This window comes from Orcinus orca, chromosome 6 (genome assembly GCF_937001465.1).
Source record: "Orcinus orca chromosome 6, mOrcOrc1.1, whole genome shotgun sequence".
Taxonomy (NCBI): Eukaryota; Metazoa; Chordata; class Mammalia; order Artiodactyla; family Delphinidae; genus Orcinus; species Orcinus orca.
Genome location: NC_064564.1, coordinates 19,723,385 through 19,744,038, shown reverse-complemented (window position 1 = coordinate 19,744,038; position 20,654 = coordinate 19,723,385). Strand labels below are relative to the sequence as shown.

At 48.8% G+C, this 20,654-nt stretch overlaps 1 protein-coding gene across 1 annotated transcript in view; it reads right to left on the bottom strand.

Annotated features, from left to right (window-relative positions):
* The window catches only part of LOXL2 (lysyl oxidase like 2), a 102,826-nt gene that overhangs the window by 11,315 nt on the left and 70,857 nt on the right, over positions 1–20,654 (bottom strand). The window contains exons 8-10 of the mRNA XM_004270663.3: positions 9,521–9,688; positions 7,597–7,762; positions 2,502–2,745 (exon numbers count right to left, since the gene is read on the bottom strand). Coding sequence (XP_004270711.1) covers positions 2,502–2,745; positions 7,597–7,762; positions 9,521–9,688 — 578 coding nt within the window. The remainder of the gene's footprint in view (positions 1–2,501; positions 2,746–7,596; positions 7,763–9,520; positions 9,689–20,654) is intronic.

Below are 20,654 nucleotides of genomic sequence, written 5' to 3'. Positions count from 1 at the left end.
GCAGCACTTCTGCCATGTATTCTCTGAAGGAAATCAGGCACCCATATGTCATGGCTTTAATTTTACTCTCTGACTTCCTCCCTGCAGAAGACCTCCATGCTTCTATATAAAGATCAAAACTTTTTTGGCTAATTAGGACTTTTAGGACATACGGATAGTAATTACAGTTGACCATTGAACAATGCCGAGGTTAGGGGCACGGGGCCCCTGTGAAGTTGAAAATCCAAGTACTGCTATCACTGCCTCAGAAACAAAGGAGTTGATAAATGACTCACCCGAGGGCAGGAAGCTGAAACCGTTTGGATAGATTCGGGACTCAAGCTCTAATTCTTTTGATTCCACGTATTGTAATCTCTAATCAGACATAAACTTTTCCCCACACTGAGTTAATTTAAAAGCTGTATAGGGTTTCCCTGGTGGCGCAGTGGTTAAGAAACTGCTTGCCAACTCAGGGGACACGGGTTCGAGCCCGGTTCGGGAAGATCCCACATGTCGTGGAGCAACTAAGCCCATGCGCCACAACTACCGAGCCTGTGCTCTAGAGCCCGTGAGCCACAACTACCGAGCCCGCGTGCCACAACTACTGAAGCCCACGCACCTAGAGCCCGTGCTCTGCAATAAGAGAAGCCACCGCAGTGGCTTGCCTGCACACCGCAACGAAGAGTAGCCCCTGCTCGCCGCAACTAGAGAAAGCCCATGTGCAGCAACGAAGACCCAACGCAGCCCAAAATAAATAAATTAAATAAATTATTTTAAAAAAGCTGTATAATGAAAATGCATATAGTGAGGTACAATATGTATCGAAAACAATCCACGTGTAAGTGGACCCGTGCAGTTCAAACCCGTGTTGTTCAAGGGTCAACTATAAAGGAATATCAGCTCCCCTGAGTCCTACCATACTCCTTTTATTTATTTATTTATTTGGCTGTGCCTGGTCTTAGTTGTGGCGTCCGGGATCTTTAGTTGTGACATGCATGTGGGATCTTCCCCGACCAGGGATTGAACCCAGGCCCCCAGCATTGGGAGCACAGAGTCTTGGCTACTGGACCACCAGGGAAGCCCTCCACAGTCCTTTCTTTTGAAATGGGTTAAACAACTCTATCCCCAAACAGATTCGAATGTGACTAGGCCATAAGTTATGACATGAAAAAGCCGCACAACACAGATTTCTGATGAAGATTGGGCGGAGGTACCAGGCAGAACGCAGGCTTGGGAGTCAGAGAGGCCCCGAGTCGGGGTCCCTGCTCCACGACTTCACCTGGGGCTAGTCCCATGAACGCAGAGCCGCCGTTTCCAGACTCAGGAAAACGAGGGTCCCCTGCTCTGGCACTTAGAAGGGGCTCAGTAGATGTTAGTTCATACGTCCCTAACTGTGATCACATCTTAGAGCTGGAAGGATGCCTGGTGGTCAGCCAGACCGGGGCCTCTCAGACTGCCGTGCACACAGTCCCCTGGTGACCTGTTAACACGCAGATTCTGCTGTGAGTCAGCCAAGGACACTGGATTCAGCACTGACTGCAGAGGCTGCCAGCCCGCCGGCCCCGCTCTGAGAAGCAGGGACCTGGTGCACAAGCTCCTGATTCTGAGCACAGAGACCACACTCTCGGTGCCCAAGTCTGTGGCCCCTCACGGTGGGGGGCGGGGCGGGGCTGCCGGGTTGAATGGCAGGGGTCTCCCTCCCTTCATTTTCAAAACTGTACTCACTCTGCTCCCTCTACCTGCCCAGCTCAGGTCTGAGCAGGAAAATGAGAACCATTACTGGCAGCCGGTTCAGGATGAGGGTAGGAATCAAGGCAAAGGGACAGAAGGAAGGGGGAAGGCAGGGAGATGAACAGGGAGGCTTCTGTTGGCTCCAGCTAGGGCTGGCTCTGGGATTGCACTCTGTTCTTGTCCACGATTTATAGAGCACTGGGAACAGAGCCACAGACTAAGGGCTGGAAGGGGTATTAGCAGTCCCGGCTGACGTGGCCCAGCTGGCCTGACATCATGCAACTGGTTAGAGGCACAGCTGGGTCGAGAGACCAGGCCTCATGACTCCTGGCCTAGAACTCCTGTCTCCACACCCACCGCCTTCGTAGAGATGTTTAAAACTTATACTGGTACTTAAAGTACACTCCTAAACGAATTCAGAATCCAACAACTGCAAAACCCCAAGCACCCTGCAGAGCGCGAACTTGCTGTGGACACACTTGAAAACTGTCAACTGAGGGTCAATGGAGGGGCACGGGGTTCTCAAAACAAAATTTGTCTCCAAAACGGTAGAGACTTTGGAGCCAAGAGAGAGAGCGGACTCGGGGAAGAGGAGGTGGGCCAGGGCCCCCTGGGAAGAGAGAATGGCATCTGCAAATGTGGGAGGCCAGTGAGCTATCCCTCCAGCTGGGGAGAACCCCACCCCCGGGACCGTGTGGCCTCTCGGCTCTCCCTAAGTGACCCTGTGATTCTGAACCCCATCTGGGTGCCTCGGGCTGGCGCAGCCTATGGCGCTGGCCGGGAGGGTTCACCTGTGGCAGTCATGCCAGATCCACGTGTGGCGGCCGTTCTTGGGTCGGAAGTCAGACTGGCCATTGTTGTGGATCTGGGAGGAGAAGCGCAAGAGCCGCCGGTAGCCCGTGGTGGGGTTGGTGTTGGCGGCCGAGGCCGCGAGGCAGTTCTCCTCCATGGCGCACTGAAGCATGAACATGGGCCGGTCCTCCAGGTAGGTGCTCTGCTGCACGATCTCTGCGTTGAGGACCAGGTCGGGGGCAGCTGGGAAGGCAGACACAGGATTCAGACAAGGCCAGAGACCCCTCACCCCTTCCTGAGTAGGTTCCTTCTGATTCCTGAGCTGGCACCAGCCTCCATCCCTGCTCGAGCCTCACTGTCTAGAACTGGCTCCTGGTGTCCCCCCTCCAGGTCACCTTCCTTGTGGATCACTGCTCCCAATTCCTCCCCCTTCTCTGAGAGTCCTCCTGGACGCGTCTGCAGATCCCAGTGCATGAACGCAAAATATTGACAGTTGTTCAACGTGGGTAATGGGTGCACGAGGCTTTGTTATATTATTTTCTCTCCTTTTGAGTGGCTTGAGATTTTCCATAATAAAAAGCATTACAAAAACAATGAAATTGTGCTATGCAGAGAGAGAACACTCTTAATACCTTGGTCTGATTCTTCTGAGAATGATACAAATGTATTTTCCACCATGTGTAATACTGTATGTAGATTTATAGTCTGCTAATACTGTTTCCCTTAAAACATAACCTGACATATTCCTTTGTTAATAAATATCCATTACCACATCCATTTCACGGCTCCATAATATTTACTTCATAACCCTATCCCGTAATTTTAGATACAAGGGTTGCCTGAAACCTTCCAGTTAAAGATGAAGCTGTGATAAACATCCTGTAGTAAGTCTGTGTATGTAACTTTATTTCTTTAGAATAGATTTCTATAAATGAAACTGCTGGGGGGCAGGGTTGCATACTTTCCAGGCTCTGATGTATATCAGGTTCTACCACTTTCCACTCGCACTCGTTGCTCTACATGGGAGTTCTCCCCCAGGTACCTCTTTTAAAACAAGCTTGGGGACTTCCCTGGTGGCGCAATGGTTAAGAATCCACCTGCCAATGCAGGGGACACGGGTTTGATCCCTGGTCTGGGAAGATCCCACACACCGCAGAGCAACTAAGCCCATGTGCCACAACTACTGAGCCTGAGCTCTAGAGCCTGCGAGCCACAACTACTGAGACGGTGCGCCACAACTACTGAAGCCCGCGCGCCTAGAGCCTGTGCTCCGCAACAAGAGAAGCCACTGCAATGAGAAGCCTACGCACCGCAACGAACAGTAGCTGCCGCTCGCCGCAACTAGAGAAAGCCCGCGTGCAGCAACGAAGACCCAATGCAGCCAAAAATAAATAAATTAAATTAATTAATTAAAAAACAAAGCAAAACAGGCCTGACTTACTCAACTAGTGCGTTGCACATAGCAGGTGTTACAAAAAAACATCACCAATGGCTATAATCTATGTTTGCTAAACAATTGTATTAGAAGGATTAGCTCCTTTACCAAAGGATTAACTAAATTTTTCCTTTAAAAGTGAGACTGTATTGACCAAAGGATTAACTGTAAGTTTCCCTTTAAAAGTGAGATTGCATTGAACATTTCTAGTGTCCTTCAATTCACAAAAATGTTGTATGTGAACCATTTACAAGACCCATCCATTTTTATTTCCTGACAGGTTGCTTGTAAATTTCTAAAGTGGGTGTCATCTGTGAGCTTGGCTGCGCTCAAGTTCACCAATGCCCGGACCACTCCTCGCTTGTCTGCATCTCCTTCCCATGGTCCCCAGGCTGCACGTGGAGCCCAGCAGATTCTCAGTGATGGGGCCCCGCCGCCTCTAGAGAGCAAACCTACCTGCAGGGACTGGGTGTGGAACCCCAAGGGAGTGAAAGGGCACTCAAATGGGATGAGGGGTAGGGAGGCTCCCATCTGCTGAGAACGATTTCCTCTCGGAGGGCACAGACCGGGATGCAGCATTGCGGGCATTGTGTCCTGGGCACACTTTTTTTTTTTTTTTTTTTTGCGGTACGCGGGCCTCTCCCTGTTGTGGCCTCTCCCGTTGCGGAGCACAGGCTCTGGACGCGCAGGCTCAGCGGCCATGGCTCACAGGCCCAGCCGCTCTGCGGCATGTGGGATCTTCCCGGACCGGGGCATGAACCCGCGTCCCCTGCATCGGCAGGCGGACTCTCAACCACTGCGCCACCAGGGAAGCCCGGCACCTTTTCTGAGGGTGTTGTGGTCTCTTATTCATTGTCTGCACACTAGTCAGTACTCACTGGACAGCCCCTCAGCTTCCCTCTGAGCTGGGCAGAGGGGTCTCCACCGGCCCCTCCTCTTTCCGAGAGGAGGCCGGCCCTCCCTCCAGCTCAGGAGTCTTAAGGTAACATGGCCTAACTTAGCCGGTAGCTGGCTTTCAGCACCTGCCATGGAATGGGGCCTTGACCTCCCTAACGCCCAAAACATCCTCCAGAAGCTCACCCGAGGCGTGCGCTCATCCACCCGTCTATCAAGTATTACAGCGAGCACTGCGCTCGCCTCTGGACAGTGCTAACGAGGAAGATCTTAGATGACGGCAGGAGAGACAGACAGAGCACATATCAATTACTTCATTATAACTGTGACCAGAGCTCGAAGGAGAAATACGCGGCGTTTTGGGAATTATAGCAGGGGACCCAGTCTGGGGAGAGGGGTCAGGAAAGACTTCCTTGCAGGCCGTTGCATTTTAGTTGTTCCATGGAGGATGAGCAGAGGTTAGAGGGAACTGCTCTGAGATGCTAATCTCAGTAGCACATGCCAGGCCCCTGAGGCACGAAGGAGGACCAAGGCCTGCGTGTACTGAGGAGGGGTGGGCAGGGAAGGCGGCTTGATATGAGGCTGGACAACACGTGCCTGTGCAAGACCCTGCGTTCACTGAAGTCGGTGGGAAAGCTTGGACGGGGCTGGAACATGAGGCAGCACAAGCGGGGGACAAGCACTGACCCTGGCTTCAGGGAAGGGAAGCAATGGGAGGTCCCAGGGAGGAGCCTCTGTGGTAACACGGTGTACAGGATGGACAGTGGGATGCAAGAAGGTAAAGGGAGTTGAGAAACTCTGGAAAGGTAAAAATCCAGATGGCTCGACTCTGGGGGGTATGATGAGGAAGACAGAGTGATATCAGGGAGAACTTCCAGGTTTAGGATGTAGTTGGTTGGATGAGAAAAAGTAATTACAAAGGGTTGCCTGAAGAATATACTTTCTCTTTCTGAATAAAGTATTAAGCCAGATCAGTGTTCCTGGCCCCAATAACTTTTGCCCCTCTGCAGACTCTGACTGATACCTTCAGTCCAAGCTGAGGGGTTCTCTGAGCAATAGCCCTATGAAAGTCAGTTTTTGCCTGCCGTGAGGATATGGCGGGCATTGTTGATCTCATAACTCTCAGTCTCATAATGAGAAGTTCCTTTTGATCTCAGTATCTAGAATAGTGGACTTCTCTTTGACTCATGGGTTTGTTTCTATTGCATACTGTGAATTATATTAATGACCAGGTTTCCCTCTTCCCTTTGGCTGCTAGGAAGCTCACTGTATAATTACAATAGTAAATGTATATGAGTCTATAGCAGTAAATGTATAGGACTGTATAGTACATTATTTTTTATTAACCTCTCTCAGCACCATTTTGAGCCACTACCTTTTTGCCAATACCTACTTTTTAAAAAATCTGCTTTAATCTTATGCCACCTTGAATTTTATTTAGGTTTACATTATCTTAATTTCCTTTTGGAAAAAATGATATATTATAAACATAAATAAATCATTAAGCTAAGAAAAGTCTCCTGATGAGGGTAAGACCCCTTTGCTTGGATGCTCTCCCCTTGGAGGGCTGGTAAGGGTGGTCACTTCACTCTCTCCTCTCAGACAGGATGCGACAGCTTATGACGTCTGCCCAGAGAAGCTCGCACTGGAGTTGAGAGTCCTGCCTTACAAGGGTTAGGAGATGTTGAGTGGGTCTAAAAGGGGTTGATGGGAGAAGTGACTGAGTTCAAGTTTAATCTTCTCCCTAGTTCTCCGTGATGGTTAACAACAGTGCATCACTGTTCCTTAAGTGCTTGCATTTGTTGTCACAACAACAATCTAATTTCCAGTTTCTAGGAAAAACAACAAAGACTGTGGATGACAGCCGTTAACTAACTTTGCCAAGATCAGCTAATAGTGGCAGGCAGGGTCTGGTCTGGAGTTCTCTGGCCAGACTCCAGGCCTCTCCTACCTCCCAGATTCACAAGGGAATCATATGATAAGGCAAGGACGGGGGGGGGATCCAGAGAATAACATGCCTGCAGCGCTGTCAATGGGTCCTCTCAGCATGGAAGGGAACATACTGAGATGGTCATTCTGAATCCTGGCTGGGGTGGGGGAGGGGTGGGGGAGGAGTGGGATGGGCCTCCCTTCTATATTGTCAAGCTCTCTAGGATTCCCAGGGAGTCACCAGGAGGCTGAATCACCCCCAGGGTGTGAAAACAGGCAGGAAATGATCTTTCTTTTTCTTTTGGCCACACCGCACACATCATGCGGGATCTTAGTTCCCTGACCAGGGATCGAACCCGTGCCCCTTGCATTGGGAGCATGGAGTCTCAACCACTGAACCGCCAGGGAAGTCCCAGGAAATTATGTGTGGAGCAGGGCGGAAGGAAGGAAGCTGACACTCATCGAGCACTTAGCGTGTGCTTCACCTGTTAACCCAGAAGCATGTTCCCCAGAAGAACAAGTTCTTAGTCACTAAATTCGCCTAAGGCCACTTAAATAATCTACAGTGACCCGGCCTTTGAACCCAAGGCTCCCAGACTCCCAAGTCCTCCCTCCTGCCTTCCTCTCCACTGTCATCAGGCAAGATTCCAGGGTGCGGGTGCGGGTAGTTCCTCTTGACCCCGACTCTTCCACTTAACACGAATCCATCTCTGCTTTCCTCTTTTGCTCGGCTCATAACAGATGCCTCAGAGCCTTGCAAGGAATCATCAGTGAGACTCTGATCCCCTACTGGAGCCTGGCAGGGAGGGTGGGCTATGACACCCAGGAGCTCTCACTTTCTGAGCAGGCAACTCCAGCCCCGTGCTGTACCCCGCCCTCGGGGCAGGCCACGTCCTCTCCATCGTGGCGGCAGTGCGCCAGGGACAGCTCCGTTCCTGAGCACTTCACTCCGCTCATGACCACCTTGTTGGCGTTGATATTTCCGTGCCAATACCAGGTCTCCTGGATGAATCAACAACAACAACAAAATGGGCGGTACGTCACCTAGAATTGTCATTTTCCCATATTCTATCAAATTTCAGCCTCACAAAAGTCCCAAGCCTTTACGATCCCATTATTCAGTGGAGACAGCCAAGGCACAAAGAGTCACTTACCCAAGTCATGCAGGCTGTTGGTGGCGGTGCGAGTGAGACCCTCACACTGGATTCTGCCCCTCCCCCCTTCTGGAAAGCACGGCTAAGGGTCTGTTCAATGCTGTGTATCAGGAATGGCAGCTCATGCTGCCCACTCCCTCTCCCTGAGCCCGGGGCAGACATTACTAATCAATCACAGCACTCTCCTCTAAGCCTGACTGTGCTCTCAGAATCCTTCTCAACACAGCTCCAGGAATACACTACCAATTGATCAGAATTGGCAGGAGAAAAGAAATCTATTCACATATGTCAATAGTTAGTTCCACGTTCATAAATCTCATTGGTTCTGTTTCTCTAAAGAACCTGACTACACACCCTTATCCTCTAGAGAAAAAACTGGGGCCTCAGGAAGGGATAGGGCTTGCAATCAGGGGCAGATTTGGGACTGATATCAGGGGCAGGCCCGTTCACAGCCTCAGCTGTGAGGCCCAGGTGTCTTAGGAACGAGCCGACGGGGAACAAAAACAGTTGGACAGCCACTCTGTTGTAATGGGCACTGTTTTTCGACTCTCCTTGAAGAATCGGAGAGCACCCTAGCTTGTCATAAGCAGTATTAGCAGAAACATTACATGGCCCTGTGAAGCCAGGCTCCCAGAGGGCCCCGGGTACCAGAGGCCTGCCCCTTCTGGATGCCCAGCACCTGCCCTGGGCCCTGGGCAGCCCCCAGCAGGCAGTCAGGCTCAGCAAGGCTGCCCGAGTTCTCCCACGTCCCTTCCTAAGAAACCCCTTTCCTGAGCAGGCCACCTGGGCACAGAGGCTGAAATCAGGGTTAGCAAAGCAGGATGGGGGAGCTTCAGACATTTTCTTGTTCTGGGAGAAGCTGAAGGAGAGTGTTTAGAGCCAGGATATTGAGGACCTGGGACTCTTCATTCCATGTCACGGGGAGGCATAGAAGGGTGGCCGCTTTGCCCCAGATCACTGCGCAGCCGGCTGGTAGGGCTCCGGTTGGGAACAGACCCGGAGCCTCCTGGCTCCTGCTTCTCCGGCCCCCAGCCTCTTTCTGACAATGTTCTCCCATAGGATAGGGTCCAGAAAGCAATGATTTTGTCTTTCTTCTGATAGGGGGCAGGAGCTTAACTGCCCTCAGCTGAGTCCCTCTCTTTAAGGAAGGGCCGGTGGGGAGGAGGGTGCAGTGGCTGTGAAAGGGCCCTGGACAAGGCTTGGGGATTTACCAGCCAACCAAGGAGAGGATGCCTGGACGTCGACACCGTGGGGAAGCATGTTCTGGGTGAGCTAAGGCGTCTGGGGTGTTGGGCTGGGCGGTCTTCACTGCCCCACAGGACTGAGTGGCTTCTGTCTGCAAAAGGCACATCGGGATGGCCCGGGAGGAGCCCTTGGCATAGTGTGAATCCCGGCACGCAGAGCTGAGACCGTGAAACCAGAGTCCAGAGAGCACATGACCCACCCAAGGACTCAGGGCTGTGGAGAGCAGCGTGGGAGCCGGGATAAGGCTCTTCCTCTGAGTCCATGGCTCTCTGTCTCCTGGGGCTCATGGAAGATGGGGACTGACGAGAGATGGGCAGGATCAGACTGGATGGAGGGTTCAAGGCCCTCAAGGATTTCTCACCTGGAAGGCATTGCTGGCAAACCCCAGGCCCAGCTGCCGGCAGACCACCATGGCCTCCACGATGCCCCAGTTCTCGCCGCACACTGTCCCCCACACGAGGGACCCGTTCCTCTCCACCAGCACCTCCACTCGGCCCTCATAGGGGTTTCGGCCCCCGTTCAGGCGCAGCTGTGGAGAGAAAGGAAGGCAAGATTGCCACGAGGGGAAGGCAGGCTGATGCCCCTCCGTACTGCCCTCAGTCCCCATTTCCCCAAGGCAGGGGGTCCTGCCTGCGACACAGATCCCGCAGCATCGCTGAGAGCCTACTGTGTGCCGCAGGCATCGTGCCCAGCATGGTCTTCTGTATTCGGCCCCCCTCCCCCACCGCACCGCAGGCATCCTGGGGTCCTAGAAGCCTGTGCAGCTGGGGAGGCCCACTGATCCCTCTGAACAGCACAGCAGAATCTGCTTCTGCTGCCCATGTGCCCACCAGGGGGGCTGCTCTTAGATCAGACACTTGGAAGGTTGCCGCCAGAGGCCTTAAAACGGTAGAATCCCCTGACTCTTTCCTGGACCCTTTTCTCCTCGCCACACCTCCTGCCCCCGGGTTCCATATCCTGATGCCATCTCCTCCCACAGCGTCCCCCGCTGTCCTCCCCCGCAGAACTCTCTTCTGAGACCCATACAGCCAGCTGCCTGTCCCACCGGGCACCTCGGAGACCCCAGATCTAACTTGTCCTCTTTTCTCTCTCCACCTAAAGCTGTGCTCTACCTCCCCCTCGTTCCCTATTTCAGCTAAAGCCACTACCATCTGTCCCAGGGGCAGCACACCGTGTAGCGTGAAAGCAGGCATCACAATAGGTAAATGATAGGACACAGCTGTGTTGCCCATAAAACCCTATATACAAAAATAGGCAGAGGGATGGGTTTGGACTGCAAGCTCTAGTTTGCCGATCCCGAACCTGTTCCGTTAGACAAGCCAGAAACCTGGGTGCAATCCTCAGCATCGCCTTCTCTCTCATCCCCCCACATCCCGTCAGAATCTTCCTCCGTAGATTTTATCTCCCAAGTCTCTCTCCGACATGCCCTCCTCCCTCCAGCTCCATCCATCCTTACCCTCTCGTCCCAGGCACCATCACCTCTCACCTGAACCAGCCCTCCTCACCTCCTGTTGCCTCTCCTCTTGCCTTCACTGACCCATTCTCCACGCAGAGTCCAGAGTGACGTTTGAAAAACACCCAAGCGCGTTCGTCCCCTAGACACGTCCATGGTTTCCCATTGCTCCACTACTCCCCTCTGCATCCTAATCACGTTTCTCTCTCCTCCCTGTTCTCCGACCTCCAAGGGCACGGCCTTCTTTCAGTTTCCATGGCTACCTAACTTTCTTGACCATGTCACACCGTAAGTCTCATTTCACACTGAAGCCTATTATATACAGAGGCCCTTTGGCCTGGCTGGTCCCACTCATCTTTCCAATCCTAGACCCAACGGCGCTTCCCTCCGATGGAGGTCAGTGCCCACTTACACAGTCTATCACTCCCTCTACATCTCCTTCCTAGCATTCTTGACAATTATAGTTAAGCTAATTCACAATTTAACGTCTGTCTCCTCTGCTAGATTTTAAGTGCCAAAGAGCAGAGCTGTATTTGTCTGGTTTACTGGATGATCAATAACTAAGACAGCACCTCCCACATGTTAGGTATATGCCAAGACTATTTTTGGAATGGATGAATACACGGTCAGTCTTACGGAGTGAAAGGGTGGACCAACTTAAGTGAGCCCAAGCAGGGAGATCTGGAATTTGGGGAAGGGTTCTGAAACTGCAGCCTTTCATCCAGATACCTTACCCTGCTTTCCTTTATGCTTCTAACAATTCATTCCTTTGAGATAAGGTATAACACTTCCAGGAATCCTCAGCTGTTTGTTTGCCCGTCCTTAGCAACGGCACGACACCTCAGTCACAGGTCGTAATTCTTACGGACTCAGGGGCTGGGAGGGTCACCGAGGTCAGCCGACAAACAGACAAGCCGAGGGCAGACATGATACTCGATCTACCTGCCACGGTTGTTGAGCGGATGCATAAATGAGGTAGTTCATGTAAAGTGCTCAAACAGGGCCTGGCACCGAGTGCCAAGAACTATCAGACATCCTCACAGCAATGATCATCGTTAGGGTGGGAGTCCCAGCAGAAAGCAAGCCTCTCTTCAGGGGAGCTAGAAGAGGTCAGAGCAGGCAGGAAGGGGGCTGGCCTTTGGGAGGCAGACATTTGTCTTCCTGGGTGGCTCTGGGCTGAAGGAAACCCCGATGAAGCTGGACACTGGACACTGGATATGCATTGTACATCAGCCATGACTAACATATCTTTGAATCTATGTAAAAACACAAACAGATAAGATGGGAAGAGCCATCAAGAAAGTCCTAGAAGAAGGGCTTCCTTGGTGGCGCAGTGGTTGAGAGTCCGCCTGCCGATGCAGGGGACGCAGGTTCGTGCCCCGGTCCGGGAAGATCCCACATGCCGCGGAGCGGCTGGGCCCATGAGCCATGGCCGCTGAGCCTGCGCGTCTGGAGCCTGTGCTCCGCAACGGGAGAGGCCACAACAGTGAGAGGCCCGCATAAAAAAAAAAAAAAAAGGAAGTCCTAGAAGGGCCTGAAGTTCAGCAGGGGGCAAGTCACCCAGCTCCAACATGCAGGGGAAGGCCAGCAGCCCTTGGGCAGGGTGCGCCTTCAACCCATCCGGGATGTCTCTAGAGGTAACTTCAAGCCATCCCCTCTGCTTATTTGAGTCCTAATACAGGCCTGTATTTTACCATATACTACTTTTATGTGCTAACTGAACTCTGCCGGTAATGCTGGCACCTTCTGAGAGATGAAATGAATTGTGCGTAGTTCACAGGATCCATTCATTCATCCGGTATTTATTGAGCGTTTACTATATGACAGGCCCAGTGCTCAGTGCTGGGAAATTCACAGGCAGACTTTCAGAGCACTTATCGTGTCTCTAGAGGCCCTGTGCAAGCCCTTTATGGACATTCGGTCCTCACAGCACCCCTAGGAGGCAGCAGTACCATGTCATCCAAATTTCACAGATGAGAAAGGAGAGTCTCAAATACAGTAAGTGTCTCTTAACCATCACGCTAGACCACCTCCAAACCATGCACGTAAGCCCCCTTCTCCAGGGATGCCTTTGTCCCAAAGCAGGCACCACCAAGCCAGAACTGGGGAACGACTCACAGTCAGGATGGAGAATCGAGCACTGCTGCTGGGAGGTTGGGGCTCTGAAGCCTGGGCTTATGTTCTGAGGCTCTTCCTGTCCACTAGGGTCAGACTGAGCCCTGAGGTTTAGGATACTCACTAAGGCACCCAATTTTGTGCCTTGTGCAAACCATCTCCGGTCGCCTCTGAGTGGCTACAGCCTTGGCAAGGAGCGGTCTGCCAGCCCCCCACGCGTGTCCCCTCTCCCCACCCGCCTGGCCCCCTGAGTCTCCGGCCTCCTGGCCCGAGGACACTCTGTGTCCTGGATAGACAGACAGTGGGGACTGTGATGGCGACCGCAGGCCTCTCCTCTCGGCCTCAGGCTGAGCCCTCTAACAGCTTGTGTCCTGATTTAGGAGCCTTGAGCCTCCCTTCTCTTTGGGAGGTCCAAGTCCTTTCCCCTTTCCCTCGGTGTGCTTTCTAGAATCTCACCGCCGAGCCTGGTGAAGCTGCAGGCCGGCACAGGGATGCACCCTGGGGAGGTGGAGGCCGTGAGTGAGGACCCCTCCCGTGGGCCAGGTTGGCACTGAAGTTCGGAACGCCAGTGGGCGGTGATGATTAAAAGCAGAATGACGATCGGTTCAAGATGTCGGAGTAGAAGGACGTGCGCTCACTCCCTCTCGCGAGAGCACCAGAATCACAACTAACTGCTGAACAGTCATCGACAGGAAGACACTGGAACTCACCAAAAAAGATACCCCACATCCAAAGACAAAGGAGAAGCCACAATGAGATGGTAGGAGGGGTGCAATCACAATAAAATCAAATCCCATAACTGCTGGGTGGGTGACTCACAAACTGAAGAACAATTCCACAGAAGTCCACCCACTGGAGTGAAGGTTCTGAGCCCCACGTCAGGCTTCCCAACCCGGGGGTCCGGCAATGGGAGGAGAAATTCCTAGGGATTCAGACTTCAAAGTCTAGTGGGACTTGATTGCAGGACTTTGACAGGACTGGGGGAAACAGAGACTCCACTCTTGGAGGGCACATACAAAGTAGTGTGTGCATCGGGACCCAGGGGAAGGAGCGGTGACCCCATAGGAGACTGAACCAGACCTACCTGCTAGTGTTGGAGGGTCTCCTACAGAGGCGGTGTGGGGGGGGGGTGGCTGTGTCTCACTCTGAGGACAAGGACACTGCCAGCAGAAGATTTGGGAAGTACTCCTTGGCGTGAGTCCTCCCAGAGTCCACCATTAGCCCCACCAAAGAGCTGTGTAGGCTCCAGTGTTGGGTCACCTCAGGCCAAACAACCAACAGGGAGGGAACCCAGCCCCACCCATTAGCAGACAAGTGGATTAAAGTTTTACTGAGCTCTGCCCACCACAGCAACAGCCAGCTCTACCCACCACCAGTCCCTCCCATCAGGAAACTTGCACAAGCCTCTTAGACAGCCTCATCCACCAGACGGCAGACAGCAGAAACAAGAAGAACTACAATCCTGCAGCCTGTGGAACAAAAACCACATTCACAGAAAGATAGACAAGATGAAAGGGCAGAGGGCTATGTACCAGATGAAGGAACAAGATAAAACCCCAGAAAAACAACTAAATGAAGCAGAGACAGGAAACCTTACAGAAAAAGAATTTAGAATAATGGTAGTGAAGATGATCCAGGACCTTGGAAAAAGAATGGAGGCAAAGATCAAGAAGATGCAAGAAATGTTTAACAAAGACCTAGAAGAATTAAAAAACAAACAAACAGAGATGAACAATACAATAACAAATAAAAAATACACTAGAAGGAATCAACAGTAGAATAACTGAGGCAGAAGAACGGATAAGTGACCTGGAGACAGAATGGTGGAATTCACTGCCGCGGAACAGAATAAAAAAGAAAAAAAGAAATGAAGACAGCCTAAGAGACCTCTGGGACAACATTAAACACAACAACATTTACATTATAGGGGTCCCAGAAGGAGAAGAGAGAGAGAAAGGACCCGAGAAAATATTTGAAGAGATTATAGTCGAAAACTTCCCTACATTGGGAAAGGAAATAGCCACCCAACTCCAGGAAGCACAGAGAGTCCCAGGCAGGATAAACCCAAGGAGAAACACATGAGACACATAGTAATCAAATTGACAGAAATTAAAGACAAAGAAAAATTATTGAAAGCAACAGGGGAAAAACAACAAATAACATACAAGGGAACTTCCTTAAGGTTAACAGCTAATTTCTCAGCAGAAACTCTACAAGCCATAAGGGAGTGGCATGATATATTTAAAGTGATGAAAGGGAAGAACGTACAACCAAGATTACTCTACCCCACAAGGATCTCATTTAGATTCCACGGAGAAATCAAAAGCTTTACAGACAAGCAAAAGCTAAGAGAATTAAGCACCACCAAACGAGCTCTTCAACAAATCAAAAGGAACTTCACTAAGTGGGAAACACAAGAGAAGAAAAGGACCTACAAAAACAAACCCACTGAGCCTGCACGTCTGGAGCCTGTGCTCCGCAACGGGGGAGGCCGCAGTAGTGAGAGGCCCGCGCACCGCGATGAAGAGTGGCCCCCACTTGCCGCAACTGGAGAAAGCCCTCGCACGGAAATGAAGACCCAACACAGCCATAAATAAATAAAATTAAAAAAAAAAAGCAAACCCATAACAATTAAGAAAATGGTAATAGGAACATACATATCGATAATTACCTTAAACATGAAAGGATTCAATGCTCCAACCAAAAGACACAGGCTCGCTCAATGGATACAAGAACAAGACCCATCTATGTGCTGTCTACTGAAGAGACCCACTTCAGACCTAGGGACACATAGAGTCTGAAAGTGAGGGGATGGAAGAAGATATTCTTTGCAAATGGAAATCAAAAGAAAGCTGGAGTAGCAATACTCATATCAGTTAAAATAGACTTTAAAATAAAGAATGTTACAAGAGACAAGGAAGGACACTACACAGATCAAGGGATCAAGCCAAGAAGAAGATATAATAATTATAAATATATATGCGCCCAACATAGGAGCACCTCAATACATAAGGCAACTGCTAACAGCTATAAAATAGGAAATCAACAGTAACACAATAATAGTGGGGACTTTAATACCTCACTTACACCAATGGACAGATCATCCAAACAGAAAATTAATAAGGAAACACAAGCTTTAAATGACACAATAAACCAGACAGATTTAATTGATATTTATAGGACATTCCATCCAAAAACAGCAGATTACACTTTCTTCAAAAGTGTGCACAGAACATTCTATAGATCACATCTTGGGTCACAAATCAAGCCTCAGTAAATTTAAGAAAACTGAAATCATATCAAGCATCTTTTCTGACCACAACACTTTGAGATTAGAAATCAATTACAGGGGAAAAAAAAGGTAAAATACACAAACACATGGAGGCTAAACAATACGTTACTAAATAACCAAGAGATCACTGAAGAAATCAAAGAGGAAATCAAAAAATACCTAGAGACAAATGACAATGAAAACACGACTATCCAAAACCTATGGGATGCAGCAAAAGCAGTTCTAAGAGGGAAGTTTATAGCTATACAAGCCTACCTCAAGAAACAAGAAAAATCTCAAACAATCTAACCTTACACCTAAAGGAACTAGAGAAAGAAGAACAAACACAACCCAAAGTTAGTAGAAGGAAAGTAATCATGAAGATCAGAGCAGAAATAAATGAAATAGAAACAAAGAAAACAATAACAAAGATCAATAAAACTAAAAGCTGGTTCTTTGAGAAGGTAAACAAAATAAATAAACCATTAGCCAGACTCATCAAGAAAAAGAGGGAGAAGACTCAAATCAATGAAAAAGGAGAAGTTACAACAGACACCGCAGAAATACAAAGCATCCTAAGAGACTGCTACAAGCAACCCTATGCCAATAAAATGGACATCCTGCGAGAAACAGACAAACTCTTAGAAAGGTATAACCTTCCAAGACTGAACCAGGAAGAAACAGAAAATATGAAATCACAAGTACTGAAATTGAAACTGTGATTAAAATTCTTCCAGCAAACAAAACTCCAGGATCAGATGGCTTCACAGGTGAATTCCATCAAACATTTAGAGAAGAGCTAACACCCATCCTTCTCAAATGCTTTCAAAAAATTGCAGAGGAAGGAAAACTCCCAAACGCATTATGTGAGGCCACCATCACCCTGATACCAAAACCAGACAAAGATACTTCAAAAAAAGAAAATTACAGACCAATATCACTGATGAACAAAGATGCAAAAATCCTCACCAAAATACTAGCAAACAGAATCCAACAACACATTAAAAGAATCATACACCATGATCAAGTGGGATTTATCCCAGGGATGCAAGGATTCTTCAATATATGCAAATCAATCAATGTGATACACCATATTAACAAATGGAAGAATAAAAACCATATGCTCATCTCAGTAGATGCAGAAAAAGCTTTTGACAAAATTCAACACCCATTTATGATAAAAACTCTCCAGAAAGTAGGCATAGAGGGAACCCACCTCAACATAATAAAGGCCATATATGACAAACACAGCAAACACCATTCTCAATGGTGAAAAACTGGAAGCATTTCCTTGAAGATCAGGAATGAGACAAGGATGTCCACGCTCACCACTATTATTCAACATAGTTTTGGAAGTCCCAGCCACAGCAATCAGAGAAGGAAAGAAATAAAAGGAATACAAATTGGAAAAGAAGAAGTAAAGCTGTCACTGTGTGCAGATGACATGATACTATATATAGATAATCCTAAAGATGCCACCAGAAAACTACTAGAGCTAATCAATGAATTTGGTAAAGTTGCGGGATACAAAATTAATGCACAGAAATCTCTTGCATTCCTATACACTAATGACGAAAAATCTGAAAGAGAAATTAAGGAAACACTCCCATTTACAACTGCAACAAAAAGAATAAAATACCTAGGAATAAACCTACCTAGGGAGACAAAAGACTTGTATGCAGAAAACTATAAGACACTGATGAAAGAAATTAAAGATGATATAAACAGATGGAGAGATATACCATGTTCCTGGATTGGAAGAATCAATATTGTGAAAATGACTATACTATCCAAAGCAATCTACAGATTCAATGCAATCCCTATCAAATTACCAATGACATTTTTTACAGAACTAGAACAAAAATTCTTAAAATTTGTATGGAGACACAAAAGACCCCGAATAGCCAAAGCAGTCTTGAGGGGAAAAAACGGAGCTGGAGGAATCAGACTCCCTGACTTCAGAGTATACTACAAAACTACAGTAATCAAGACAATATGGTACTGGCACAAAAACAGAAATATAGATCAATAGAACTGGATAGAAAGCCCAGAGATAAACCCACACACCTATGGTCAACTAACCTATGACAAAGGAGGCAAGGATATACAATGGAGAAAAGACAGTCTCTTCAATAAGTGGTGTTAGGAAAATTGGGCAGCTACACGTAAAAGAATGAAATTAGAACACTCCCTAACACCATACACAAAAATAAACTCAAAATGGATTAGAGACCTAAATGTAAGACCAGACACTATAAAACTGTTAGAGGAAAACATAGGAAGAACATTCTTTGACGTAAATCACAGAAAGATCTTTTTTGATCCACCTCCTAGAGTAATGGAAGTAAAAATAAACAAATGGGACCTAATGAAACTTAAAAGTTTTGCAAAGGAAAGGAAACTGTAAACAAGGTGAAAAGACAACCCTCAGAATGGGAGAAAATATTTGCAAACGAATCAACGGACAAAGGATTAATCTCCAAAATATATAAACAGGTCATGCAGCTCAATATTAAAAAACAAGCAACCCAATCCAAAAATGGGCAGAAGACCTAGATAGACATTTCTCCAAAGAAGACATACAGATGGCCAAGAAGCACATGAAAAGCTGCTCAATGTCACTAATTATTAGAGGAATGTAAATCAAAACTACAATGAGGTGTCACCTCACACCACTTATTATGGGCATCGTCAGAAAATCTACAAACAACAAATGCTGGAGATGGTGTGGAGAAAAGGGAACCCTCTTGCACTGTTGGTGCAAAGGTAAATTGATACAGCCACTATGGAGAACAGTATGGAGGATCATTAGAAAACTAAAAATAGAATTACCATATGACCCAGCAATCCCACCACTGGGAATATACCCAGGGAAAACCATAATTCAAAAAGACACATGCACCCCAATGTTCACTGCAGCACTATTTACAATAGCCAGGTCATGGAAGCAACCTACATGCCCATCGACAGATGAATGGATAAAGAAGATGTGGTACATATATACAATGGAATATTACACAGCCATAAAAAGGAACGAAATTGGGGCATCTGTAGAGACGTGGATGGATCTAGAGACTGTCATACAGAGTGAATTAAGTCAGAAAGAGAAAAAGAAATATCGTGTACTAACGCATATATGTGGAACTTAGAAAAATGGTACAGATGAACCAGTTTGCAGGGCAGAAATAGAGGCACAGATGTAGAGAACAAATGTATGGACATCAAGGGGAGGAAGTGGTGGGGGTGGGGTGGGGAGATTGGGACTGACGTATATACACTAATATGTATAAAATGGGTAACTAATAAGAACCTGCTGTACAAAAAAAAAAATTTAAAAAAAAAAGCAGAATAAGTTTTAATTGGGTTTATCATTATTTTTTATCTCCCTACAGACTGTGCCCTGTGTTACTGACCGCACTGGGGGCTGATAGCTACCTCCGCTACCCCCTTCATAGGCCACTGCCCCCCAAACTGACTTCATTTTGTTGCCCCAAGGTCAGTGAAAGATGAAGATGGGGGAGCCTAAAGAACCCACAGTTCACACTTTGTCCCACTACCAGAGAGCAGTGGGGCCCCAAGATTAAGTCTCAGTGTGAAGGCTCCTGTCTCAAGGGCTCTCTCTGGGAGGGTCCCTGTCCTTTGTCCAACACTGCCTGTGTAGCCAGAGTTTGTTGGCTGTGTGCTCTTGTCCTAGGTTTTAGAGCCAACAGAAGTCTGAGAGGCTCTTGCTAAAGAATGTGGCTGCACAGTGACTCCGGGGCAAGGAAACCTTGGAGTCACCAGTGGCGAGCTGGGGCCTCTCCTTGAAGCACTTCCCAAAGCTCCAAGCTGTGGCCGTGCGTCCAAGGCTAAGCAAGCCTGGAGCAGCCTCCATAACAGGGAGCAGGGTTCCATCACCCCGGGAGGAATCCAGGCACCTCAAGATGCATTGGAGGCCTTTTCTCATTTTCTAGAAAACTGTGGCGGGAACAAAAGAGGCCAGCCATGAAGTTCAAATTCAGCCCAGGACACAACTCTCTATTTCCAGGGCCCCTGTCCTGGGTGTCCCATTCTGGAAGCAGCCTGGCTCAATGCTCCGACTCTGCCAGCATTGGTGGAACCCCAAGAGGCCTCGGGGTCAGCCAGGAGCCTCTGGCCTGCACCCTCTCCACCTCATTACCTTTCAAGGATGCCAGGAGAGGTCAATCCTCCTCCACTGTTTTTTTTAAAAACAACCCAAGGTATTTCTTTTTTCCTATTCCTTTGATTCTCGGTGGCAGCAGTATGGGGTTTGAAAGAAGGGAGTGAAGTGCAGGCAGCTGAAGTTTTCTGAGCGTGAATAGGGAAAACAAAACACTCACTTCCAGCCAGTGGGGCATGGTGAGGCCGCCCTGTGTTTTGATAACGTTGTGGTTCACCAGTCCCACACCTATTTTTGGAGGTGGCGGGTAGGAAGTGAGGTAACGCGACCCAGATGTTAACATGAAAGCAAGCACGGGCATTCTCCAACTCACATTCCACATGTGGGCTTGGTCCTGCTACCCAGTCAGGGCCAGGCTCACAGTTCAGAAGGGAACTAGAGGTCAGCAAAGGTGCCAGGGCCCCTGCGTGGATTAGCTCGCCTGGTAAACCCACCTGCCAGTCCCAGGGCCTCCCTGCCTTGGCGTCTCACCCCAG